Consider the following 23330-nt stretch of genomic DNA (forward strand, 5'->3'; position numbering starts at 1 on the left):
ATAACCAACCCATAAGTTAAATGCAAAATCCATTTATGGCCAGATATGTAAACTCTAAACACTGATTTATCCTGTAACAGATGTTGATGAATTAGTAATATAATGTTTTGTCTTAAGGGGAATGTAATCTAAAAGTAACTGAAAGTAATTGAAAGTAATCAGATTACATTACTGAGTTTGGGTCGTCCAAAAGTTACCTTACTGATTACAATTGTGGTCAGGTAACTAGTAACTGTAACTAGTAACCGTAACAGGCTAAGCATGCTTAATACCTGGCCTACTGCAGAGCACTAGGGAAGTACGGAGTGAGGCCACAGTGCAAGTGTAAGGGTTATGGTACACTTAACCTGACCCATAGTACTCAGATGATACCCTGTGATCTAGACTGTCCAGCTCAGTCAGAGGTCAGTATGAAGACTGTGTGATGCTGTCTCTCATATCTGATTCTTCCCCTCCCTAGCGCTCTCTCACTTTATCTATTGCCCTCGCTCTCTGTACTGCCCTCGCTCTCTGTCCTGCCCTCGCTCTCTGTCCTGCCCTCGCTCTCTGTCCTGCCCTCGCTCTCTGTCCTGCCCTCGCTCTCTGTCCTGCCCTCGCTCTCTGTCCTGCCCTCGCTCTCTGTCCTGCCCTCGCTCTCTGTCCTGCCCTCGCTCTCTGTCCTGCCCTCGCTCTCTGTCCTGCCCTCGCTCTCTGTCCTGCCCTCGCTCTCTGTCCTGCCCTCGCTGTCTGTCCTGCCCTCGCTCTCTGTCCTGCCCTCGCTCTCTGTCCTGCCCTCGCTCTCTGTCCTGCCCTCGCTCTCTGTCCTGCCCTCGCTCTCTGTCCTGCCCTCGCTCTCTGTCCTGCCCTCGCTCTCTGTCCTGCCCTCGCTGTCTGTACTGCCCTCGCTCTCAATCACTCTCTCTCTCCATCCCTTCCTCCCTCACACCATCCCTCGCTTCTTCCTCTCTCTCCCTCCCTATCCCGCTCCCCATATCTCCACAAAGCCACAGCTCTAGGCTGTCTGTGATAAACTATTTGACTGTAGCTTTGATCCTCTGAGGCAATGGCAGGAAATATCCACATTCCACACTTTGTTCCTCTTTCTTCTTTTATTTTCTCGCCGTTCTGCTATTCTCAACTAGAAACTGAGCCATTGGGTCACTGTCTGTCTCTGTCACGTCTCTGCCCTCACCAACAATGACAACTATTCCCTTTTTCATCCCAGGAATGACAAGACTCTCACGATCGATGCATGGCTAATGAGGTTTTCAGGGCAGCCATTTCTTCCCCTTTCTATTCTGTTAGTAGCTAAACAATGTAAAACACAATCTTTGGAGACTGAGGCTATTTATTGTGTGTGTCGGCACCTATCAACAAAGTGAACAACAGAGGACAACATAGAAAGTGTGCCTGTCTGTCTGTCTGTCTGTCGCTGGAGGCGTCTGTTACAGAGATGACAGCTACAGATAACCCTGAGTCACAATAGACCTGCTGAACACCGGGCTGTATACACACACACACATACCCCTACACACACACAGGAGGCGTGGTGAGGAGGACAAAGCCATATTGACGCACCTCCATCAACCTTCTCTCCATCTATCGCTCCCTCTGCCGACTGGCAAAGTGTGTGTGTGTGTGTGTGTGTGTGTGTGTGTGTGTGTGTGTGTGTGTGTGTGTGTGTGTGTGTGTGTGTGTGTGTGTGTGTGTGTGTGTGTGTGTGTGTGTGTGTGTGTGTTCAGGGATAACCTGGCTACTCACTGTGTGGGAACAATCAGCAATCATGGGCTTAACTGGAAAAGGATCTCACTCACACTGAGAACCTGTCCTCTTCTCTTCTCCCCCTACCTCTCTAATTCTAGGACTCATTGATTGTGAGTGCTCTCACATATTTGAACGGGGTTTGCAATATACTTAAATGTGCATGTGAATGGGGGCTTATAGTTTGAGTATTTGTTAGATGTGTCAGCAAACGGACTGAATAGAGAGTGTGAGTGCTGGCTGTGTGTGTGTGTCAGAAACAAGGAGAATATGAGTGACAGGCCTCTCTATCAGCTGTGTGATTGAGTAGCTAGCGGAGCTGAAAAAGAGGCATCCAGCTGTCAATAAAAGGTAGGGGAGAGAGCCGCAGTCAGCCAGAAAAACTCCCTCTCCCCCTGCCTCCCCATCACTCCCTAACCGTCTCATTCCATTCTCTCAGTCTCTCCTGCCTCCGCCTCCCTCCTGCCACCCTCCCTCCCCCCTCCCTCAACCTGAGTCTCCCTCCCAATGTTTCTCCTTACATCCCCATTGTTTCATTATCCTCCCTCTCTCCAGGGCTCCAGACTGTGACCATTTAGTCACATTTTCTGACCCTTTGACTGTGCAAGTTAAATTTAGAATTGGCCGAGCTGCACATTTTTACATGGTCACCTCCTATTTTTAGGAGGCTAAAACCAGGATTTGGTCGAACAGAAAAGTAAAATATCCTCACGATTCCTATAACGAAAGTGTCTGCCTGTTCTGGGAGAAAAAAAGTGGTTCTGATTGTATAACATTTTAAAATCCAATAGCGGGGAAAACACAGCGATCCTGTTGTCACAGTTAAGGAGGTTCTCAGCTTTCTGTACTTAAAAAAAAATCTACTCTCAATTTTGAGCTCAATAGCAACTATTTTACAACCAAGACCATTTGATATGACTGAGATACAGAGTGTGATAAATGCGTATTGGCCATTGCATAGGCCTCATTGGGTGGTAGGCTACAACTGCAACGGTTTTTGGAGATTACATTAACTTTTAGACTAATACATGGCTATTAGTGGGTATTACAGTATATTTAGAGTTACTTTAACAGTAAAATATAACAGCCTAATTGTCTACCCAAAATGCATGACAATCACTGGATTAGGTTGAAAATTTGAATATTTTGAAACATGAATAGATATGATTTTTTTTCATTATTATTGAATACCATCTCAGTAGTCGATTACACGTTTTAATAAAGCACTGAATAACTTTATAAGATGATAAAATGTTGTTCTATCACGTGACGCTGCGAAGAAAAATGGGTGCAACCAAATTATGGACTGGTGCCACCAACTGAAATTGTTTGTCTGGAGCCTTGTTCTCCCTGGCTCTGGCTCTGGCTCTTCTCCATGTCTCCCCCGCCTCCTCCTGGGCACAGTTGAATGAATCTAATTGACAGGGGTGCGCTAGGGTGAGATATTCCCCCAAACAAAGACTGGCATCACCCTTCCCTGGGCTCCAACCACAGCCACCCTCACACACAGACACACCACACACACAGGAGCAAGCTGAACCCGGGCAGAAGCTATGAGTCACGGTTCATTTTAAACATCCCGGAGCAGTAATAACAGAATAGCAACCCACTGCACTTCTCACTACATCGCCTCAACACTGGCTACACCAGCAGGCTGCACCAGCCTCCCACAGAAGGGACCCTTTAGCTCACAGCTAAACCAGCAGATAGTCAAGTGTGTGCCTGTGTGTGGTCCCTCCAGCTGCTAGTGAGACAGATATTACACAAACCTTGCTCTTAATCCAGCGCTTTAGCTATGTCAGGGATGGGCCCCCCTTTCAATTCCCCCCCCCCCCAGTCGGGGTCTCAACTTACGGTTGCGAGTTCGAATAGTAGAATACACAAGGTGCAATTTAATCATTTATTTGTGCGTCAACAGTTTCTCTCTTGTTATGTCAGTCACTGATAGTCAGCCAATTAGCCCATGTCAGCAAATAATATTTTAGATTGCCAAATCATACTGAACAAAAATATAAACATGATATATCCCATAATGTAAAAGATCCCAGAAATGTGCCATATGCACAAAAAGCTTCTCCTGGCTAGTGAGCATTATCCTTTGCCAAGATAATCCATCCACCTGACAGCTGTAGCATATCAAGAACCAGATTAAACTGCATGGTTATTACACAGGTGCACCTTGTGCAGGAGACAATAAAAAAGGCCACTCTAAAATGTGCAGTTTTGTCACACAACACAATGCCACAAGAGGGAGTGTGACATTGGCATGTTGACTGCAGGAATGTCCACCAGAGCCGTTGACAGATAATTTAATGTTAATTTCTCTACCATAAGCCACCAACAACCCAGCCCAGGACCTCCACAAACTGCTTCTTCACCTGCGGTGAATGAAATGCACCTGTGGAACAGTCGTTAAGACACTAACAGCTTACAGACGGGAGGCAATTAAGGTCACAGCTAAAACTTAATACACTAAAGAGGCATTTCTACTGACTCTGAAAAACAACAAAAGAAAGATGCCCAGGGTCCCTGCTCATCTGCGTGAACGTGCCTTAGGCATGCTGCAAGGAAACACGAAAACTGCAGATGTAGCCAGGGCAATAAATTGCAATGTCCGTACTGTGAGACGCCTAAGACAGCGCTACAGGGAGACAGGACGGAGAGCTGATTGTCCTCGCAGTGGCGCCGAACACCTGCACAGGATCGGTACAGGTACAGGATGGCAACAACAACTGCCCGAGTTACACCAGGAACGCACAATCCCTCCATCAGTGCTCAGACTGTCCGCAATAGGCTGAGAGGCTAGACTGAGGGCTTGTAGGTCTGTTGTAAGGCAGGTGCTCACCAGACATCACCGGCAAAAACGTCACCTTTGGTCACAAACCCACTTGCTAGACCAGACAGGACTGGAAAAAAGTGCTATTCACTGACGAGTCGCGGTTTTGTCTCACCAGGGGTGATGGTCGGATTCGCGTGTATAGTCGAAGGAATGAGAGATACACCGAGGCCTGTACTCTGGAGCGGGATCGATTTGGAGGTGGAGGGTCCGTCATGGTCTGGGGCGGTGTGACACAGCATCATCGGACTGAACTTGTTGTCATTGCAGGCAATCTCAATGCCGTGCATTACAGGAAAGACATCCTCCTCCCTCATGTGGTACCTCCTTCCTGCAGGCTCATCCTGACATGACACTTCAGCATGACAATGCCACCAGTCATACTGCTCGTTCTGTGCGTGATTTCCTGCAAGACAGTAATGCCAGTGTTCTGCCATGGCCAGCAAAGAGCCCGGATCTCAATCCCATTGAGCACGTCTGATACCTGTTGAATCTCAAGGGTGAGGGCTAGGGCCATTCCCCCAGAAATATCCGGGAACTTGCAGGTGCCTTGGTGGAAGAGTGGGGTAACATCTCAGAGCAAGAACTGGCAAATCTTGTGTAGCCCATGAGGAGGAGATGCACTGCAGTACTTAATGCAGCTGGTTGCCACACCAGATACTGACTGTTACTTTTGATTTTTTACCCCACTTTGTTCTGGGACACATTATTCCATTTCTGTTAGTCACCTCTGTGGAACTTGATCAGTTTATGTCTCAGTTGTTGAATCTTGTTATGTTTATACAACTATTTACAAATGTTAAGTTTGCTGAAAATAAACACAGTTGAGAGTGAGAGGACATTTATAAATTTGCTGAGTTTAGATCCAACAGTGCAGTAATATCTACAGCTGAAGTCGGAAGTTTACATACACTTAGGTTGAAGTCATTAAAACTTGTTTTTCAATAACCCCCAAAAAATTCTTGTTAGCAAACTATAGTTTTGGCAAGTCAGTTAGGACATCTACTTTGTGCCTGACAAGTAATTTTTCCAACAATTGTTTACAGACAGATTATTTCACTTATAATTAATTCACTGTATCACAATTCCAGTGGGTCAGAAGTTTAGATACACTAAGTTGACTGTGCCTTAAACAGCTTGGAAAATTCCAGAAAATGATGTCATGGCTTTAGAAGCTTCTGATAGGCTAATTGCCATACTTTGAGTCAATTGGAGGTGTACCTGTGGATATATTTCAAGGCTTACCTTCAAACTCGGTGCCTCTTTGCTTGACATCATGGGAAAGTCAAAAGAAATCAGCCAAGACCTCAGAACAAGTTTTGTAGACCTCCACAAGTCTGGTTCATCCTTGGGAGCAATTTCCAAACACCTGAAGGTACCGCGTTCATCTGTACAAAAAATAGTACGCAAGTATAAACCCCAATGGAACCACGCAGCCGGTATACCGCTCAGGATGGAGACGCATTCTGTCTCCTAGAGTTGAACATACCTTGGTGCGAAAAGTGCAAATCAATCCCAGAACAACAGCAAAGGACTTTCTCAAGATGCTGAAGGAAACAGGTACAAAGTATATATATCCATAGTAAAACGAGTGCTATATCGACATAACCTGAAAGGCCGCTCAGCAAGGAAGAAGCCACTTCTCCAAAACCGCCATAAAAAAGCCAGACTACGGTTTGCAACTGCACATGGGGAAAAAGGTCGTACTTTTTGGAGAAATGTCCTCTGGTCTGATGAAACAAAGATAGAAATGTTTGGCCATAATGACCAGTGTTATGTTTGGAGGAAAAAGGGGGAGGCTTGCAAGCCGAAGAACACCATCCCAACCGTGAAGCACAGGAGTGGCAGCATCATGTTGTGGGGGCAAAGTGAGAAGATGATATATATTGAAGCAACATCTCAAGACATCAGTCGGGAAGTTAAAGCTTGGTCGCAAATGGGTCTTCCAAATGGACAATGACCCCAAACATATTTCCAAAGGTGTGGCAAAATAGCTTAAGAACAACATAGTCAAGGTAATGGAGTGGCCATCACAAAGCCCTGACCTCAATCCCATAGAAAATGTGTGTGCAGAACTGAAAAAGCATGTGCAAGCAAGGAGGCCTACAAACCTGACTCAGTTACACCAGCTCTGTCAGGAGGAATGGGCCAAACTTCACCCAACTTATTAAGGGAAGCTTGTGAAAGGCTACCCGAAACATTTGACTAAAGTTAAACAATTTAAAGGCAATGCTACCAAATACGAATTGAGTGTATGTAAACTTCTGACCCACTGGGAATGTGATGAAAGAAATAAAAGCTGAAAGAAATAATTCTCTACTATTATTCTGACATTTCACATTCTTAAAATAAAGTGGTGATCCTTACTCACCTAAGACAGGGAATTGTTACTAGAATTAAATGAAAAACTGTTTAAATGTATTTGGCTAAGGTGTATGTAAACTTCCGACTTCAACTGTATTTACCAAAACATATGGAGACAGAAACATAAACCTTTAACCTTGCAATTGACATAATTGCAATTGATGAAATCCTTCCAATAGAAATTTAAAAAACAATTTAGTTATGAATTGAACTTTAATTAAATGAGTTGACTCTTCACATGGGATGATTTCACTGAACAACAAAAGAAAGGGAATATTGAATTATCACCAATGATCCATTGCATCTCCCAAAAACATTTTCAACATACATCTGTAAAATGATAGTCTAGAAACTAAAGCTTTGGTTGTCTTCCTCTCAGGATTCCATGTCTTCTCCCTGGACCTCCTCAATGTCCACCTCTTGAACATCAGACTCTGAGGCCTCATCTTCACTGTCACTTTCCAACCTTGTTGAGGACGGCTCGTGGTCAGGCTCAAAAAGCCTCAAATTTGCCCGGATAGCCACCAACTATGGTTGGTCAGCCTGTTGCGTGCTTTGGTTTGTGTGCTCCCCCAAAAAGGACCAGTTGCGCTCTGAGGCGGCAGATGTTGGTGGGATTTGCCCTCTTTCAGGCCAAGGTGACGAGACACAGTAGTGTTGACACCATAGGCCTTCTTGATCTCTGCACCAGACAGGATGCTCTTGCCAGCATACTTGGGGTCCAACATGTACGGTGCGGTGTGTATGGGCTTCAGGCAGAAGTCTTCACGCTTTTTGATGCATTTCAGAACTGCAGTATCCTCTGCTTGGTAGAACAGTGACGTGGGCATGGCAGTACGGATTACATCTGCAAGCAGAGTCTGAACATCAGACAGGATGGCATTGTCTCCCTCAATCCGTGCTATGGCTAATGCTATAGGTTTCAGGAGTTTCAGGCTGCTTACCACTCTCTCCCAAAATACATCATCCATTAGGATGCTCTTGATGGGGCTGTCCATATCGGCAGGCTGTGATGGCCATTTCTTGGAGAGATATCTTCCCCTCCAGGCAACTGTCAAACATGATGACAACACCACCCGAACGGGTGTTGATGGGCAGCTTCAATGTGGTGCTCTAATTCTTCTCACTTTGCTTGGTGAGGTAGATTGCTGCTATAAAAATACATTAGCGCAACACATTCGGCAGAAAATAGCTTCATTTTCATCAGATGACAACAGAAGTGCAACGCTGTTTGGCTGGCAGCCACACAAGTAAAAGAGCTAATGATGAAAAGGCAAGGTATTTTTTTGCAAAAATGATGCATGGCCATTCTATTTCATAGCAAGAATGTAGCCAGATACACTTCCTAATGTTTAGTTTCAAGTTAATCTTGCATTTAACCGGAGAAAAGTGGGCTGGCTACACCGAGAAAAGTACTGGAGAAAAGTAGCTGCACATCAGTCAGAGCGCTGTCTGCTGATAGAATGCCCGTTCATGAATGAATTCTCATCCTAGTGGAGAAGTGCAACTGAAGCACAACATTCGTGTGATGCTGAGCAGGAATTACAATACGAAGAATTTTAGATATGCTTTTTAAAAAACGCAGCAAGATATTTCTTCTGTGTTTTTTCTTTCTTTCCTGCGTGAAAAATGCTGAATTCTGCAATAACTAGCAAGTTAAACTTAGGGGTCACGTTATCTAAGTAAGTTACTGAATTATTAAGGTGATGGAGCATCATATTGTGTTAGCTTCTGCTGTGTTTGCGAAGTCAAAGCCCTTTGGATGCGACATCTGTATAACTGCCACTGCTATCTTGACAAAGACAAAGCGTGTACACATGCTGCTCCAGAGCCAGTAATGTTCTTCCTTCAGACAAGCATGCGTCAAAACTTTGTTCATTTGCAGTGTCTCTTGTTCATATTCGCTTGTAAATGTCCAAACTCACCAAAAATATCATTTGGTAGCTCCAACCTATGTACAAATTTATGCGCTGGATTGCCTGTCTTTACAATTCTTCATTTTTGTTTGGACTCGTTAGCATATTTAGCTAGCAGCCACCATGGAAATGTGATATTACTTGTGTATTAAGAAATTAATACCGTAAATCCCAGGATGAGAGAAGGACGGTATGAAGATATGGAAATCTGGATACCGCCCAACCCTAGTGTCTGGGCTAGCTAGCCAGTGATTAACATCTTTGTATGTTTGTGTGTCTGTCTGCATCTAGTTAAGTAGTGCAGCAGATTAATGAAAAAATTGTAAACAGCTAATCCAGACAGACAAGAAGATTTTTGAAAGACTGAGACAACAGAACAAATGGCACTTTAAACAACCATGTAAAACTAAATGCCAATACTAGTTTTATAACACAACAGAAAAGCTCAATTAAAAAGAAGGCCCTTGTAACGACAAGTAACCTAGTTGCTGGAAAATCATTTAAACTCCATTTAAAGTTCAAGCTGAGAGGAATTTATTAATATAATACAGAAGGAAAAGCCTTTTCTATTCCAGATCTGATACTACTCTCACAGTGGCTTTCACAGTGCTTTATACCACTAATCTCTAGGGGCTCTGAGGTAAATGCTTCCAATTTCCTTCTCTGTTAAGTTAGCTATAGAGCACGGTAAAAATAGGCTATATAAACAAGTGGCTCATTAATATCACTGAATGTGTTTTAGCGACAAGGCCCCATAAGGGACCTATTTATTTAGGAGATTTAATAAAAGCGTGCTTTGGCTCCTTTGTCCCAGCGTAAATGCTACTACATTCTGTCGACAGCAGCAGTTCCTACAGGAGCACTGGAGAGTGTGTGCATGTGTGTGTGTCTGTGTGTGGTTCCAATGACCTTGTCATTATCTAATTATGTGTGTGTGGCAGAGAGGGGTAGGGGCACGTCATTTTGCCCCTAATGGTTTCTAAACAATCTTTACAGGCCCGAACACCTCTAGCACCTTAATTAGCTAGTTTGTTATCCATCCTGTCCCAGCCGTTAACCTATTCTCTCTGATACCCACTACTACCATAGCCACAGAGGAGACGGGGAGTGCAGAGGTTAAATAGCAGAGGAGTGGGGGGTCTAGAAAGCCATTACCCTCTTTGTGTGCGGGTGTTTTATAGGGTGTTTTCAAAGGATGTATGTCAGTTCTTTTGTCTGGCTACTGAATACAATTGTTTGTAGGTGAGTGCACTTGACTAGAGCACCTTTATTGGTCTTTTGGTCAAATAAACACCAACTAAAAGACTCCAACTCTGATAACCAGCTTCACAAGCAAGCTGTGTGGCCCCTTCCCTCCATGAGAGAGCTGCTCTCCTCTCTATGACACCATACATCTGTTTACAAATCACCTAGCCGTGCTAATCAGAGATGGGGTCTCCCAGGGTCCGAGGTTGGCGTGTCCCGCTTCGGCGAATCACAGGGGTTTAGGCTGCACCGCTCACATATCAGTCATCAAAACACAACAGCTGGTGATGTGTGTGTGTACCCACAGCTGTGAGTTCACCAAGTGTGTGTGTGTGTGTGTGTGTGTGTGTGTGTGTGTGTGTGTGTGTGTGTGTGTGTGTGTGTGTGTGTGTGTGTGTGTGTGTGTGTGTGTGTGTGTGTGTGTGTGTGTGTGTGTGTGTGTGTGTGTGTGTGAGAAAGAGAGAGAAGTGGTCTTGTTGTGTCGTTGATTGAGTGCCATACGAAGAGCCTCTAGGGAGCAGAATCAAAGCCTGTAAAGTCTCTCTCCATCTGTCTCTCAACCTAATGCTCAACATAAACAGCAAGGATTAAGGAAATGCATGTTACCTTCCACACAGGTCATTGTGACATGTAAACTGCATCGTGTGGTGCGGGAGACCAATAGAGGAACAGCTAAACAGAAGATGGGGTTAGTTAGCTAGTCTCATGCTTGATTCTGATGCATGCTGGTGCAAAATGAAAGAGAATATGACAAGTGATACACATTGAGTATTGTACATTGCTATATGAAGCAGTGTGTTTGTGGTGTACTGCCTTCAGGGCAGAAAGCTGTAGAAATCTGTCTGAAAGCTGGATGTTATTATGAATTTTACTTTAGAGTATTTAGGAAACCAAGATTTCAATAATAACGGTCTGCTTTCTATACTAGTAGCAAGGCCATCTAGTGTTGTTAGCCTCATTGCGTCTGCATCGCAAATGGCACCCTATTCCCTATATAGTGCACTTCTTGGTCACAAGTAGTGCACTATGTAGGGTCTAGGGTGCCATATGGGACACATCCTTAGTGTTGTTAGCCATCCTTCGTAATGTCCTTGAATGTCCAAAGATCAAGGTCAAAAAAGCAATTTGCTGTGATACAAAATGTTGTTTACTGCTTAATACCTATTATGATATGTTCATCACGATCTTATGTCATTCCGTGGAGATTTAAGAATGCTATGGTGTCAGATAATCTTCAAAGTAAGCATTCCTTTCTACTGCAATAATCAGAGGCAGTCCCTGTCTCTCTCACACACACAGACACAGCTCCACACAGACACAGCCACACATAGACACAGCCCTACACAGACACAAACACACACCTCTAAACACTGTGTAAAAGCAAAGTACGAATATTCCTGGGTTATAACTGAGTATACTGTGAAGTTGAGAAGAAAATCATAAGTGCCTGTGAGAATGAGCTTTGTACACACAAGTTACTGCGGTAATTAGGGCCAAAACAGCACAAAAGGTTAGCTGGCTGGGAGTGCATCCTAATGTACTGCTGCCTCTGAAGAGAGGTGAGTCACCAGCATACAAATGGCCCTCTCTGGAGTAGAGTGAGACTGGAGTGAAGGAGAGAAGAGACCGCCATCTGAATGACAGATACAAAGAGGACAGGAAAGACGACGAGAGGAGAGAGATGATAGAAGCAAGCGAGGTGAGAGGAGAGAGAAAGCGCGAGAGAGAGTGAAGAGCGAGCGAGACAGAGCGAGTGAGAGAACGAGAGATGACCATGACCATTAATTCCTTGTAGAATATACATTGTATATAACTTAAAAGTAAAATAGTGTAACCATCATGCATGTACATTTTGTTGTTTATTTATTTATTTTTCTTTTATAATCTTAAAAGGTATCTATTGAAGATTACACAATAGCACTACAGCAGTAGTGTTGTCCTGTATACATGATTATATGTACTATTATTAATACTACTCAAATGAACTGTATTTCATAATAAAAAATAAAAAAAACTCATATTGATGAGTTAGGTAAGAAACTGAGAATACCCCTAAAACAAAATAACCGCAAAAATTGAAAAAAATTAATAAATAAATATGGACATCTTCTATAGAAATAGGCCCTGCCAACCGCTAAATAGTAGAAAACATATTATTCAGTCGATGTTTATATCAGTCCTAGACTACAGTGGCAACATCTACAGTTAAAGTCGGAAGTTTACATACACTTTAGCCAAATACATTTAAACTCAGTTTTTCACAATTCCTGACATTTAATCAGAGAAAAAGTCCCTGATTTAAGTCATTTAGGATCACCACTTTATTTTAAGAATGTGAAATGTCAGAATAATAGTAGTTTTTCATCACATTCCCAGTGGGTCAGAAGTTTACATACACTCAATTAGCTTTTGTAGAATTGCCTTTAAATTGGTTAACTTGGGTCAAACGATTCGGGTAGCCTTACACAAGCATCCCACAATAAGTTGGGTGAATTTTGGCCCATTCCTCCTGATAGAGCTGGTCAGGTTTGTAGGCCTCCTTGCTCGCACAAGCTTTTTCAGTTCTGCCCACGCATTTTCTATGGGATTGAGGTCAGGGCTTTGTGATGGCCACTCCATTACCTTGACTATGTTGTTCTTAAACTATTTCGCCACACCTTTGGAAATATGCTTGGGGTCATTGTCCATTTGGAAGACCCATTTGCGACCAAGCTTTAACTTCCTGACTGTCTTGAGATGTTGCTTCAATATATCTACATCATTTTCCATCTACATCATTTTCCATCCTCATGATGCCATCTATTTTGTGAAGTGCACCAGTCCCTCCTGCAGCAAAGCACCCCCACAACATGATGCTGCCACCCCCGTGCTTCACGGTTGGGATGGTGGTCTTCGCCATGCAAGCCTCCCCCTTTTTCCTCCAAACATAACGATGGTCATTATGGCCAAACAGTTCTATTTTTGTTTCATCAGAACAGAGGACATTTCTCCAAAAAGTACGATCTTTGTCCCCATGTGCAGTTGCAAACCGTAGTCTGGCTTTTTTATGGCGGTTTTGGAGCAGTGGCATCTTCCTTGCTGAGCGGTCTTTCAGGTTATGTCGATATAAGACTCGTTTTACTGTGGATATAGATACTTTGCACCCGTTTCCTCCAGCATCTTCACAAGGTCCTTTGCTGTTGTTCTGTGATTGATTTGCACTTTCGCACCAAAGTATGTCCATCTCTAGGAGACAGAACGAGTCTCCATCCTGAGCGGTATGACGGCTGTGTGGTCCCATGGTGTTTATACTTGCGTACTATTGTTTGTACAGATGAACGTGGTACCTTCAGGCGTTTGGAAATTGCTCCCAAGGATGAACCAGACTTGTGGAAGTCTACAATTTTTTTCTGAGGTCATGGCTGATTTCTTTTGATTTTCCCATGATGTCAAGCAAAGAGGCACTGAGTTTGAAGGTAGGCCTTGAAATACATCCACAGGTACACCTCCAATTGACTCAAATTATGTCAATTAGCCTTTCAGAAGCTTCTAAAGCCATGACATCATTTTCTGGAATTTTCCAAGCTGTTTAAAGGCACAGTCAACTTAGTGCATGTAAACTTCTGACCCACTAAAATTATGATACAGTGAATTATAAGTGAAATAATCTGTCTGTAAACAATTGTTGGGAAAATTACTTGTGTCATGCGCAAAGTAGATGTCCTAACCGACTTGCCAAAACTATAGTTTGTTAACAAGAAATTGTGGAGTGGTTGAAAAACAACCTAAGTGTATGTAAACATCCGACTCCAACTGTATATGAACACAGCTGCCACTTCATTAAAGCAGTTAGTTGCAGTTTATCATAGCGCACTGAGCTATATTACGGGTGACAATTTTAGTGCTCATCAAGGCATTCTCTACCAGAAAGTTTGCTGGCCCTCTTTGATGTTACGTAGGTTGATAAAGTCCCACTGTACCTAACATCTTTACTAAACTTTAGACAAACTAGTTACCACACCCGGTTTCAGGGATAACTTTGGAAATTCCTCTGGTCTCTACTGAGTTCGGTAAATCAGCTTTAAGTTCTTGCACCTTATTTGTTTTAAAATCTTCAAAATGTTCTTAAATTTGACGTTTTGGGGCCTCGAGGGCAATTCAGAAAGCTGTTTGAGGACCGTATCACTGATGAATGCGTTTGTTTTTTATGACAGTGTTTTTCTTCCTGCTTGCATTTTCTGTAATGTATGTAATTCAGGGCTCATCTGTAAAAGAGACCTGGGTCTCAGTATGACTCCTTGATAAAATAAAGGTTAAGCAAATACATTTAATTATCCTCATTGCATTGCAATCGATTTACTGAAATGCTGTACAACTATACTGCTTTGGCAATATCTACAAATTGTATGTCATGCCAATAAAGCAATATATGTGAGTGAGTGAGTGAGTGAGTGAGTGAGTGAGTGAGTGAGTGAGTGAGTGAGTGAGTGAGTGAGTGAGTGAGTGAGTGAGTGAGTGAGTATGAGAGAGAGAGAGAGAGAGAGAGAGAGAGAGAGAGAGAGAGAACGAGAGAGAACGAGAGAGAACGAGCGAGAACGAAAGAGAACGAGAGAGAACGAGAGAGAACGAGAGAGTACTAGTTGAAGTAAATCAAATCCTCTTCCGCAACCTGGTGTAATTATACAACATTTCATCCCTAGCGAGTGTTTAGGGAAAAACACAGCGAGACAAAACGGTGGAAGCGGGCACCACCCGGGAACAGTGTCGGGCGCGTGGCTAGCAGCGGCACTCCGCTCTGAACACACTGATGAATGGCTGCATGGATAATATAGCCTTGCCACCTACCTGCCTTCTTCCACTGCCTAGCTACCTCTGTGTATGGGGCCATTTACATCAAGGCCAAACACACACTCGCATGCTCACACATACGGGCGCACTCACACACACATACGGCTCTAATGTTATGGCTGTAAATCAATAAGCGACAAAGAGAGCGAGAAAGTGAGGAGGCAAACCAGTTCCCTGGGTGATATGCTCAACGCTGCCCGCCACCAGGCTGACGGGTAAAAGGCTGCATCTGGCTACGGTACAGTGCAGAGAAAGAATATGTACCATTCACACACTAATTCTGAAGAGATGGAACAGAGGGGGAAAGTGGGAGGGAGCAACGAACCTACACACAGGGGACTCTATTGTGACTAAACCTGTATGCATTCATGTGTGTGACCAAATCAACACACACAATGCATCATACCTGCACCCCTGGAACTACTACTCCACATAAATATACACATACCTAACCGTTCTCTCCTGGGGTAGTGGTACACGCATACACACAGGCACACAGTGAATGTAAACAGCGGAAAAGAAAGGAGAATCCATGTACCTGAATCCCGTCCAACAGCTTGCTCATGCACCAGAAACTGTCAGCCTCGATGTTCCGCAAAGTCTCGTCCTGCAAGCTGGACACGTCAAAGTTCTCCACCTCCTCCTCTGTACACAGACAGACAGACACAGAGAGAGAGAGAGAGAGAGAGAGAGAGAGAGAGAGAGTGAATTGGGTCTACCAGCATCACAGCAGGGGCCTTCTATTAAACAGGGAAAAAATAAGAGAAAGATGTTCTTGAAGAGAGCCTGAGGAGTCTCTCTCATTGATGAAGTTTAGTGGTACAGATGGTTGTTCTCAGCGCTTCATGGAGGGTCTCTCTAACAACACCTGATAACGCGTCAATTTCCTCTCCACCCCCATTCACACACACATTATTTACATTATTTTTTTATTTAACCATGTAGGCTAGTTGAGAACAAGTTCTCATTTACAACTGCGGCCTGGCCAAGAATAAAGCAAAGCAGTTCAACACAAACAACAACACAGAGTTACACATGGAATAAACAAACATACAGTCAATAATACAGTAGAAAAAGTCAATAAAAAGGCCATGGTGACGAAGTAATTAGAATATACCAATTAAACACTGGAGTGATTGATGTGCAGAAGATGAATGTGCAAGCAGAGATACTGGGGTGCAAAGGAACAAGATAAATAAATAAATCAAATGGGGATGAGGTAGTTGGATGGGCTATGTACAGGTGCAGTGATCTGTGAGCTAGTGAGAGAGATATGAGTCTCCAGCTTCAGTGATTTTTGCAGTTCGTTCCAGTCATTGGCAGCAGAGAACTGGAAGGAAAGGCGGCCAAAGGAAGAATTGGCTTTGGGGGTGACCAGTGAGATATACCTGCTGGAGCGCGTGCTACGAGTGGGTGCTGCTATGGTGGCCAGTGAGCTGAGATAAGGTGGGGCTTTACCTAGCAGAGACTTGGTTTGGCGACGAGTATGAAGCGAGGGCCAACCAATGAGAGCGTACAGGTCGCAATGGTGGGTATTGTATGGGGCTTTGGTGACAAAACGGATGGCACTGTGATAGACTGCATCCATTTTGTTGAGTAGAGTGTTGGAGGCTATTTTATAGATGACATCACCGAAGTCGAGGATCGGTAGGATGGCCAGTTTTACGGTGGTATGTTTGGCAGCATGAGTGAAGGATGCTTTGTTGCGAAATAGGAAGCCAATTCTAGATTTAATTTTGGATTGGAGATGCTTAATGTGAGTCTGGAAGGAGAGTTTACAGTCTAACCAGACACCTAGGTATTTGAACCAGAGTCGCACGGTCTCTTCTGCTTTAACATTATTTGAACGATGTGCGCAATTCCTGGTGGTTTCATTTATGTACTCAAGAGAGCATATTGCTGGCTACATCTATGGGATTTTCTGTTTTTCTGTCGTGCGTAATATGATAACAGCAAGATCATTTGGGCTTTTTTGAAATGGGCTCATTAAATGTCATTAATGTAGGGCTCAAACAATGTATTTAATATATGTCTCATCAGGCTCGGGTAGCATCAAGTTAACATTTTCATGCTGATCAAAGCTCTAATAAAATCCAGACATATTTATATGATTTATAATGCTTTCAATGACACTTCCGGTTTTGGCAGGAAATACCGGGTTACCCAGAAGAAAGGTGAATAATTCTCGGGATGTAACATACGTAAAATACCTGGAAAAAATTAAACCCTAATACTTATGTTCTTTAGTCACATAGGATATCGCAGACACCAAATTCCAAACTTTGAACAAGCATATCCCCTGTCCCATTTGTGTTACAGTCATGGACATTTTGTACATATGCAGTTGAAGTCAGAAATGTACATACACCTTAGCCAAATACATTTAAAATCAATTTTTCACAATTCCTGACATTTAATCCTAGCAGAAATTCCCTGTCTTAGGTCAGTTAGGATCACCACTTTATTTTAAGAATGTGAAATGTCAGAATAATAGTTGAGAAACTTATTTATTTCAGCTCCACATTCCCAGTGGGTCAGAAGTTTACTTACACCCAATTAGTATTTGGGAGCATTGCCTTTAAATTGTATGACTTGGGTCAAATGTTTTGGGTAGCCTTCCACAAGCTTCCCACAATAAGTTGGGTGAATTTTGGCCCATTCCTCCTGACAGAGCTGGTGTAAATGAGTCAGGTTTGTAGGCCTTCTTGCTCGCCCACTGTCCATTTGGAAGACCCATTTGCGACCAAGCTTCAACTTCCTGACTAATGTCTTGAGATGTTGCTTTAATATATCCACATAATTTTCCATCCTCATGGTTCCATTTATTTTGTGAAGTGCACCAGTCCCTCCTGCAGCAATGCACCCCCACACCATGATGCTGCCACCCCGTGTTTCATGGTTGGGGTGGTGTTCTTCGGCTTGCAAGCCTCCCCTTTTCTCCTCCAAACATAACGATGGTCATTATGGCTAAACAGTTCTATTTTTGTCGGTGGTCTTGGCTGATTTCTTTTGATTTTCCCATGATGTCAAGCAAAGAGGCACTGAGTTTGAAGGTAGGCCTTGAAATACATCCACAGGTACACCTCCAATTGACTCAAATTATGTCAATTAGCCTTTCAGAAGCTTCTAAAGCCATGACATCCTTTTCTGGAATTTTCCAAGCTGTTTAAAGGCACAGTCAACTTAGCGTTTGCAAACTTCTGACCTACTGGAATTGTGATACAGTGAATTATAAGTGAAATAATCTGTCTGTAAACAATTGTTGGAAAAATTACTTGTCATGCACAAAGTAGATGTCCTAACCGACTTGCCAAAACTATAGATTGTTAACAAGAAACTTGTGGAGTGGTTGAAAAACGAGTTTTAATGACTCCAACCTAAGTGTATGTAAACTTCCGACTTCAACTGTATTTGCATCTTCTCGTGAGCAACATGTTTCCCATAAGGACCTATAAGCTCGACCCATTACATACAGCGAATGAAAAAAGACAATCATTTGTTGCCTTGTTAACCATACGTCCTTCTAATTACCTCTATATGTCCATCATGTGTCGACCTGGGTTAATTTAGACCAGGAGTAATACAATCTGTTGTCACGCTGATGGGTGCCATTTGGGATCATGAACACATAATCCAATTGATTAGGTGAGGCGTGGGGAACATGAGGAGTGTATGACAGATATGGTGTGGTAGGGAGGGCTGTGTGTAGGGTTTGACACATGCTTGACAACTGCAACAGAGTGGAACACTAGAGAGAGATGATACTGATTAATCACACTCTACTACTCACACACACCTGACAAACCACTCTCTCTTTATACACATCACAGGCCTGCTGCCTATCAGGTGTGTGTGTCCTCAGTGGCTACTCTGACAGGTAACACCAGGGGAGGTGAGCAGCAGCAGCCGCCCTCGGGTAAATAGGGAGAAGAGAGAAGAGACAAACTGCTGAAGACAGAGTCTAATGGACAGGGAAAAGGAATGGCTGGATGGATAGATTGTTCAAAGACAGGAGATCCTTTTCAGGAACCCTTAATACAGTGGTCATCAACCGGTCGATTGATATCGACTGGTCGATCACCAAACATTTCTGTAGAAAAGCCAACGATATAGCCTTGCGCTCCTCTCTATTTATTTGTATTCGTCTTGCGCTGTTGGCGGTAGGTCCACTTGATTCAGAAGCCCGGCACCCCGGGTAGGCAAAGTCTTCCCATTTTGAACCATTTAATTTGTCTGAAGGGACAAACACTGCCTACCCGGCAGACCAGGAGAGCTAAATCAAGTGTGCCTACTGTGCTGGCCAATCGGATGGCTCATATCAACGTGCCTACAGCGTCCACAAAACTATCAAAGAATACAGCAAAGAGCTGCTGTTTCTATGAGTGAGTTCATGTTTAAGTTGTTATTCAGCACTGTCAACACTGTTTTTTTACAACACTTTTACAAAACACGCTTCTCCCTACTTCCACTCGTGCTACAAGCAGCACTGCAGCTGCAAAGAATGAAGTAGCCAAGTGTATCAATATGTTGCGTTTTTATTATTAGCAGCTTGTCGCGTTTATTTAAAATATCGAAGATTATTTAAGTTTTTCTGGTCATGCGAACACCACGAATTTGTGCATGAGGCAGAAATAAAGTGGTGCAACTCGAGTTTCGCCATCAGGTGGAAGACTGTGCACCCTCTCTCTGGTCAGTCTCACCACTGTTGCTCTCACTCTGACACTCTACTGCTCTCTCCTTTCCTCCGCTGAGACTGACCATCAGATACAGATACAGGTATCAAGTCCAGCAAAATAAAAAAGCGAATTATTTAAATTTATGCTCAGCTGTGCCTAGCAAGTGATACAACAACTGATCTATTTCGTTATGAAAGCACGAGTTTTTAAATATAATATGGTCTGAGAAGAACAATATTGGCAGGCCAATCATAGCCAATATGCTGTGATAATGTATTAAGACCTACTGCACAAACCTCATTCCTACAGAGCTATTTTTATTAAGTCCAGTTTTTTTTTTTTTTATCTGAGCGGTAGATCTCGACGTGGTGACCACTGCCTTAATACAAATCAGACCCTCCCCAGGCCGTCTTAACTGCCAGTTTAACATTGTTCTGTTCAAGTGAGGTGAGAGTAGGGGAGACACTTGTATGTACGAGTGTCTTGAGGGTAAGGGGGTTGATGTGGAATTGGGGCTAACTCAGAGTATGCATGAACAAGGGTACAAGAAAGAAGGCGCTGTGTTTCTATTCGTCTGTACTACTTGATCCACAAATCAACAGCTCCCCCTGTGGTCACTGGAGGAACTGAAGCCTGCTCTGATAGGACACTGCTATAGAAGTGAATTTCCATTGCGAGGGAAGCACAGCAAATGATTTCCTTTGTTATATTGGGAGATCTGAGTCACCTACACAGTGTTCTCTCTCACAGCCAGAGTGTTCTCTGCTTTATCCAGCCACACACTCACTCTACCTCTCTCCCCTACACACTCTTTACTAAGACAAGTCACTGGGCCACCACTCAGTTTCTGACGTCATCAGTAGTAGACACCACAAAGCTAGAATGAGTTCTATTTCTATGAGTCGACATGACACAAAAAACCCAGGGTGTAGTTCATATGTAATAATAAGAGCCTTTTGCTGAGAGGAAGAACGTGTCAGTGAGAGTGTGTTACGGGCATTATGAACAGAAGAACAGTTATAGGTGAGCAGTCAGATTATGTGGGTTAAATAGGCAGAGTGAAAAGTCCCAAGGTCTACTGTTCCAAGCTCCACACCAACACACACTCTCCCTCCCTCTCTAGCGATAGGACCATGCCATCTGTCGAAGCGTATCGTCAGGAGAAAGAGAGGGGCTGTAGCCTGTGATCATTCAGCCACTACAGAGGCAAGGTGACGTAGCCAGTGAACATCACAAAACACACACACACACACACAGAGAGAGAGAGAGATGACACAGGCACTGAACATCACACTGACTCTGTAACGGGCTTCCTCCTTCTCCTCATCCGAAGAGGAGTAGCAGGGATTTGACCAAAATGCAGCGGGTTGTGAATACATAATGATTTAATAGACAAAACGGAAAAACACGACAAACACTTGAATAATTACAAAACAAATAAACGAATGTAGACAGACCTGGACACGAACTTACATACAACGTGAAGAACGCAATGAACCAGGAAAACAGACTACATAAAACGAACGAATTAACAAAAACCGGAACAGTCCCGTGTGGCGTAACATACAGACACTGACACAGGAGACAATCACTCACAAACAAACAGTGAGAACACCCTACCTTAATATGACTCTCAATTAGAGGAAAACGCAAAACACCTGCCTCTAATCAAGAGCCATACCAGGCAACCCAAAACCAACATAGAAACGGAAAACATAGACTGCCCACCCAAAACTCACGCCCTGACCATCACACACATAAAAAACACCAGAAAACAGGTCAGGAACGTGACAGACTCGACACAGGAACCAGAGAGAAAGAGGGACAATAGAGCAAAGAGGACCAGAGAGCAGGGATACAGCCATACGAGGTGAAGCCCAGTCCACGGGAGGGTGAGATAAAGGTGTTTGACCATTAATAGCGGGATACAGGTGTATGGATGGACACACACTAGTACACAGGAACAAGCAAACATACACACACACGCACTAGGGCTGAACCCCAATTAAGTCAACTGGTCGATTGTTCGGTCGATAGGCTGTTGGTCAATCGAGATTGCGAGCAGTAGAAAAAAAGAAAATGGTCATGGTGTAGCCTACAAGACACCGGTCTGATTTGAGTGTACTGATCCACTGTGGAGGCTGTTGGATGGCACGGTCCATCAGTCTAAGACATGTGCTACTGAAACTGTATATGGTTATATTATGTAAGAACAATGGTGCAACACAAATAAAAATGATACTATACAAACGCGCTTTCTCCCGTGTTTGGATAGCTGTTGCTGTTAAATGTGCCTGGCTTTATAAATCATCCATATATATATATATATATCTACAGAAATAAGATAAACAGGCAACACAAGCAGGATCCGAGTGTTTGTTTAATAGCACCAAGCAACCAGGCGATTGTTTGAGCGATAGGCTGTTGGTCGATCGAGAACACAACATGTCGGATAAGCAATTTCACAAATACGGCTGTTTTTAATCTTTGCTATGCTTTACACTTTTTTTTCCCGTTAGAACAGCCTCTCCTGGTATTACTTCTAATTTCTTTAGTGTTGTTTACACTGTTCCAAATTGTCAGGAAAAAAATGGTTATAATAATAACAAACCTTTTTCTTGATCTCCTTCTTATAGTTATTATTATGATCATCATTAACAAGGCAGTTAACCCACTGTTTCTAGGCCGTCATTGAAAATATGATAATACCGTTATCATTAGCAGGCTGAGTATAGCGGCCTTGTATAACCACCATTGAGCTGTTGGCTTAAGATCACATACTGTTTAGTCTTAAGCCTATATTTCAATACGTATATAGGCTATTGTATAAATCAATCATTAATTTGTTCATGCCATCACACAGCATATGAGTCATGCATGATTTGCAATGCAATCAAGCGTTTGCATTTTATTTTTATATATACAGTGGGGAGAACAAGTATTTGATACACTGCTGATTTTGCAGGTTTTCCTACTTACAAAGCATGTAGAGGTCTGTAATTTGTATCATAGGTACACTTCAACTGTGAGAGACGGAATCTAAAACAAAAATCCAGAAAATCACATTGTATGATTTTTAAGTAATTAATTAGCATTTTAGTGCATGACATAAGTATTTAGTACATCAGAAAAGTAGAACTTAATATTTGGTACAGAAACCTTTGTTTGCAATTACAGAGATCATACTTTTCCTGTAGTTCTTGACCAAGTTTGGTTGTGCCCCCTGCTTAGTGGTGTTGCAGACTCTGGGGCCTTTCAGAACATGTGTATATATACTGAGATCATGTGACATTTAGATTGCACACAGGTGGATTTTATTTAACTAATTATGTGACTTTTGAAGGTAATTGGTTGCACCAGATCTTATTTAGGGGCTTGATAGCAAAGGGGGTGAATACATATGCACGCACCACTTTTCCGTTTTAATTAGTATTTCAATTTTTGGAAAAGTTTTTTAATTTCACCAATTTGAACTATTTTGTGTATGTCCATTACATGAAATCACAATAAAAATCTATTTAAATTACAAGTTGTAATGCCACAATACAGGGAAAAACACCAAGGGGGGTGAATACCGTTGCAAGGCAATGTACATGGTGATTTTCCCCATGCAAATAGAGTGTGGAAGAGTGGGTTTTAGTGTGTGTGCGTGTGGACGTGTGCATGTGTGTTTCCATGAGTCTGTTTCACTATCAGCCTAACACAGATCCTCCCCTCCTCTACATC

At 43.0% G+C, this 23330-nt stretch overlaps 1 protein-coding gene across 2 annotated transcripts in view; it reads right to left on the reverse strand.

Moving 5' to 3' along the window:
• Positions 1 to 23330, reverse strand: part of LOC129865274 (TBC1 domain family member 22B-like) — a 183722-nt gene that overhangs the window by 79692 nt on the left and 80700 nt on the right. For both annotated transcript variants that reach the window (XM_055937915.1, XM_055937916.1), the window contains one exon: positions 15467 to 15573. In XM_055937915.1, the coding sequence (XP_055793890.1) occupies positions 15467 to 15573 (107 nt within the window). The remainder of the gene's footprint in view (positions 1 to 15466; positions 15574 to 23330) is intronic.

This window comes from Salvelinus fontinalis, chromosome 11 (genome assembly GCF_029448725.1).
Source record: "Salvelinus fontinalis isolate EN_2023a chromosome 11, ASM2944872v1, whole genome shotgun sequence".
Classification (NCBI taxonomy): domain Eukaryota; kingdom Metazoa; phylum Chordata; class Actinopteri; order Salmoniformes; family Salmonidae; genus Salvelinus; species Salvelinus fontinalis.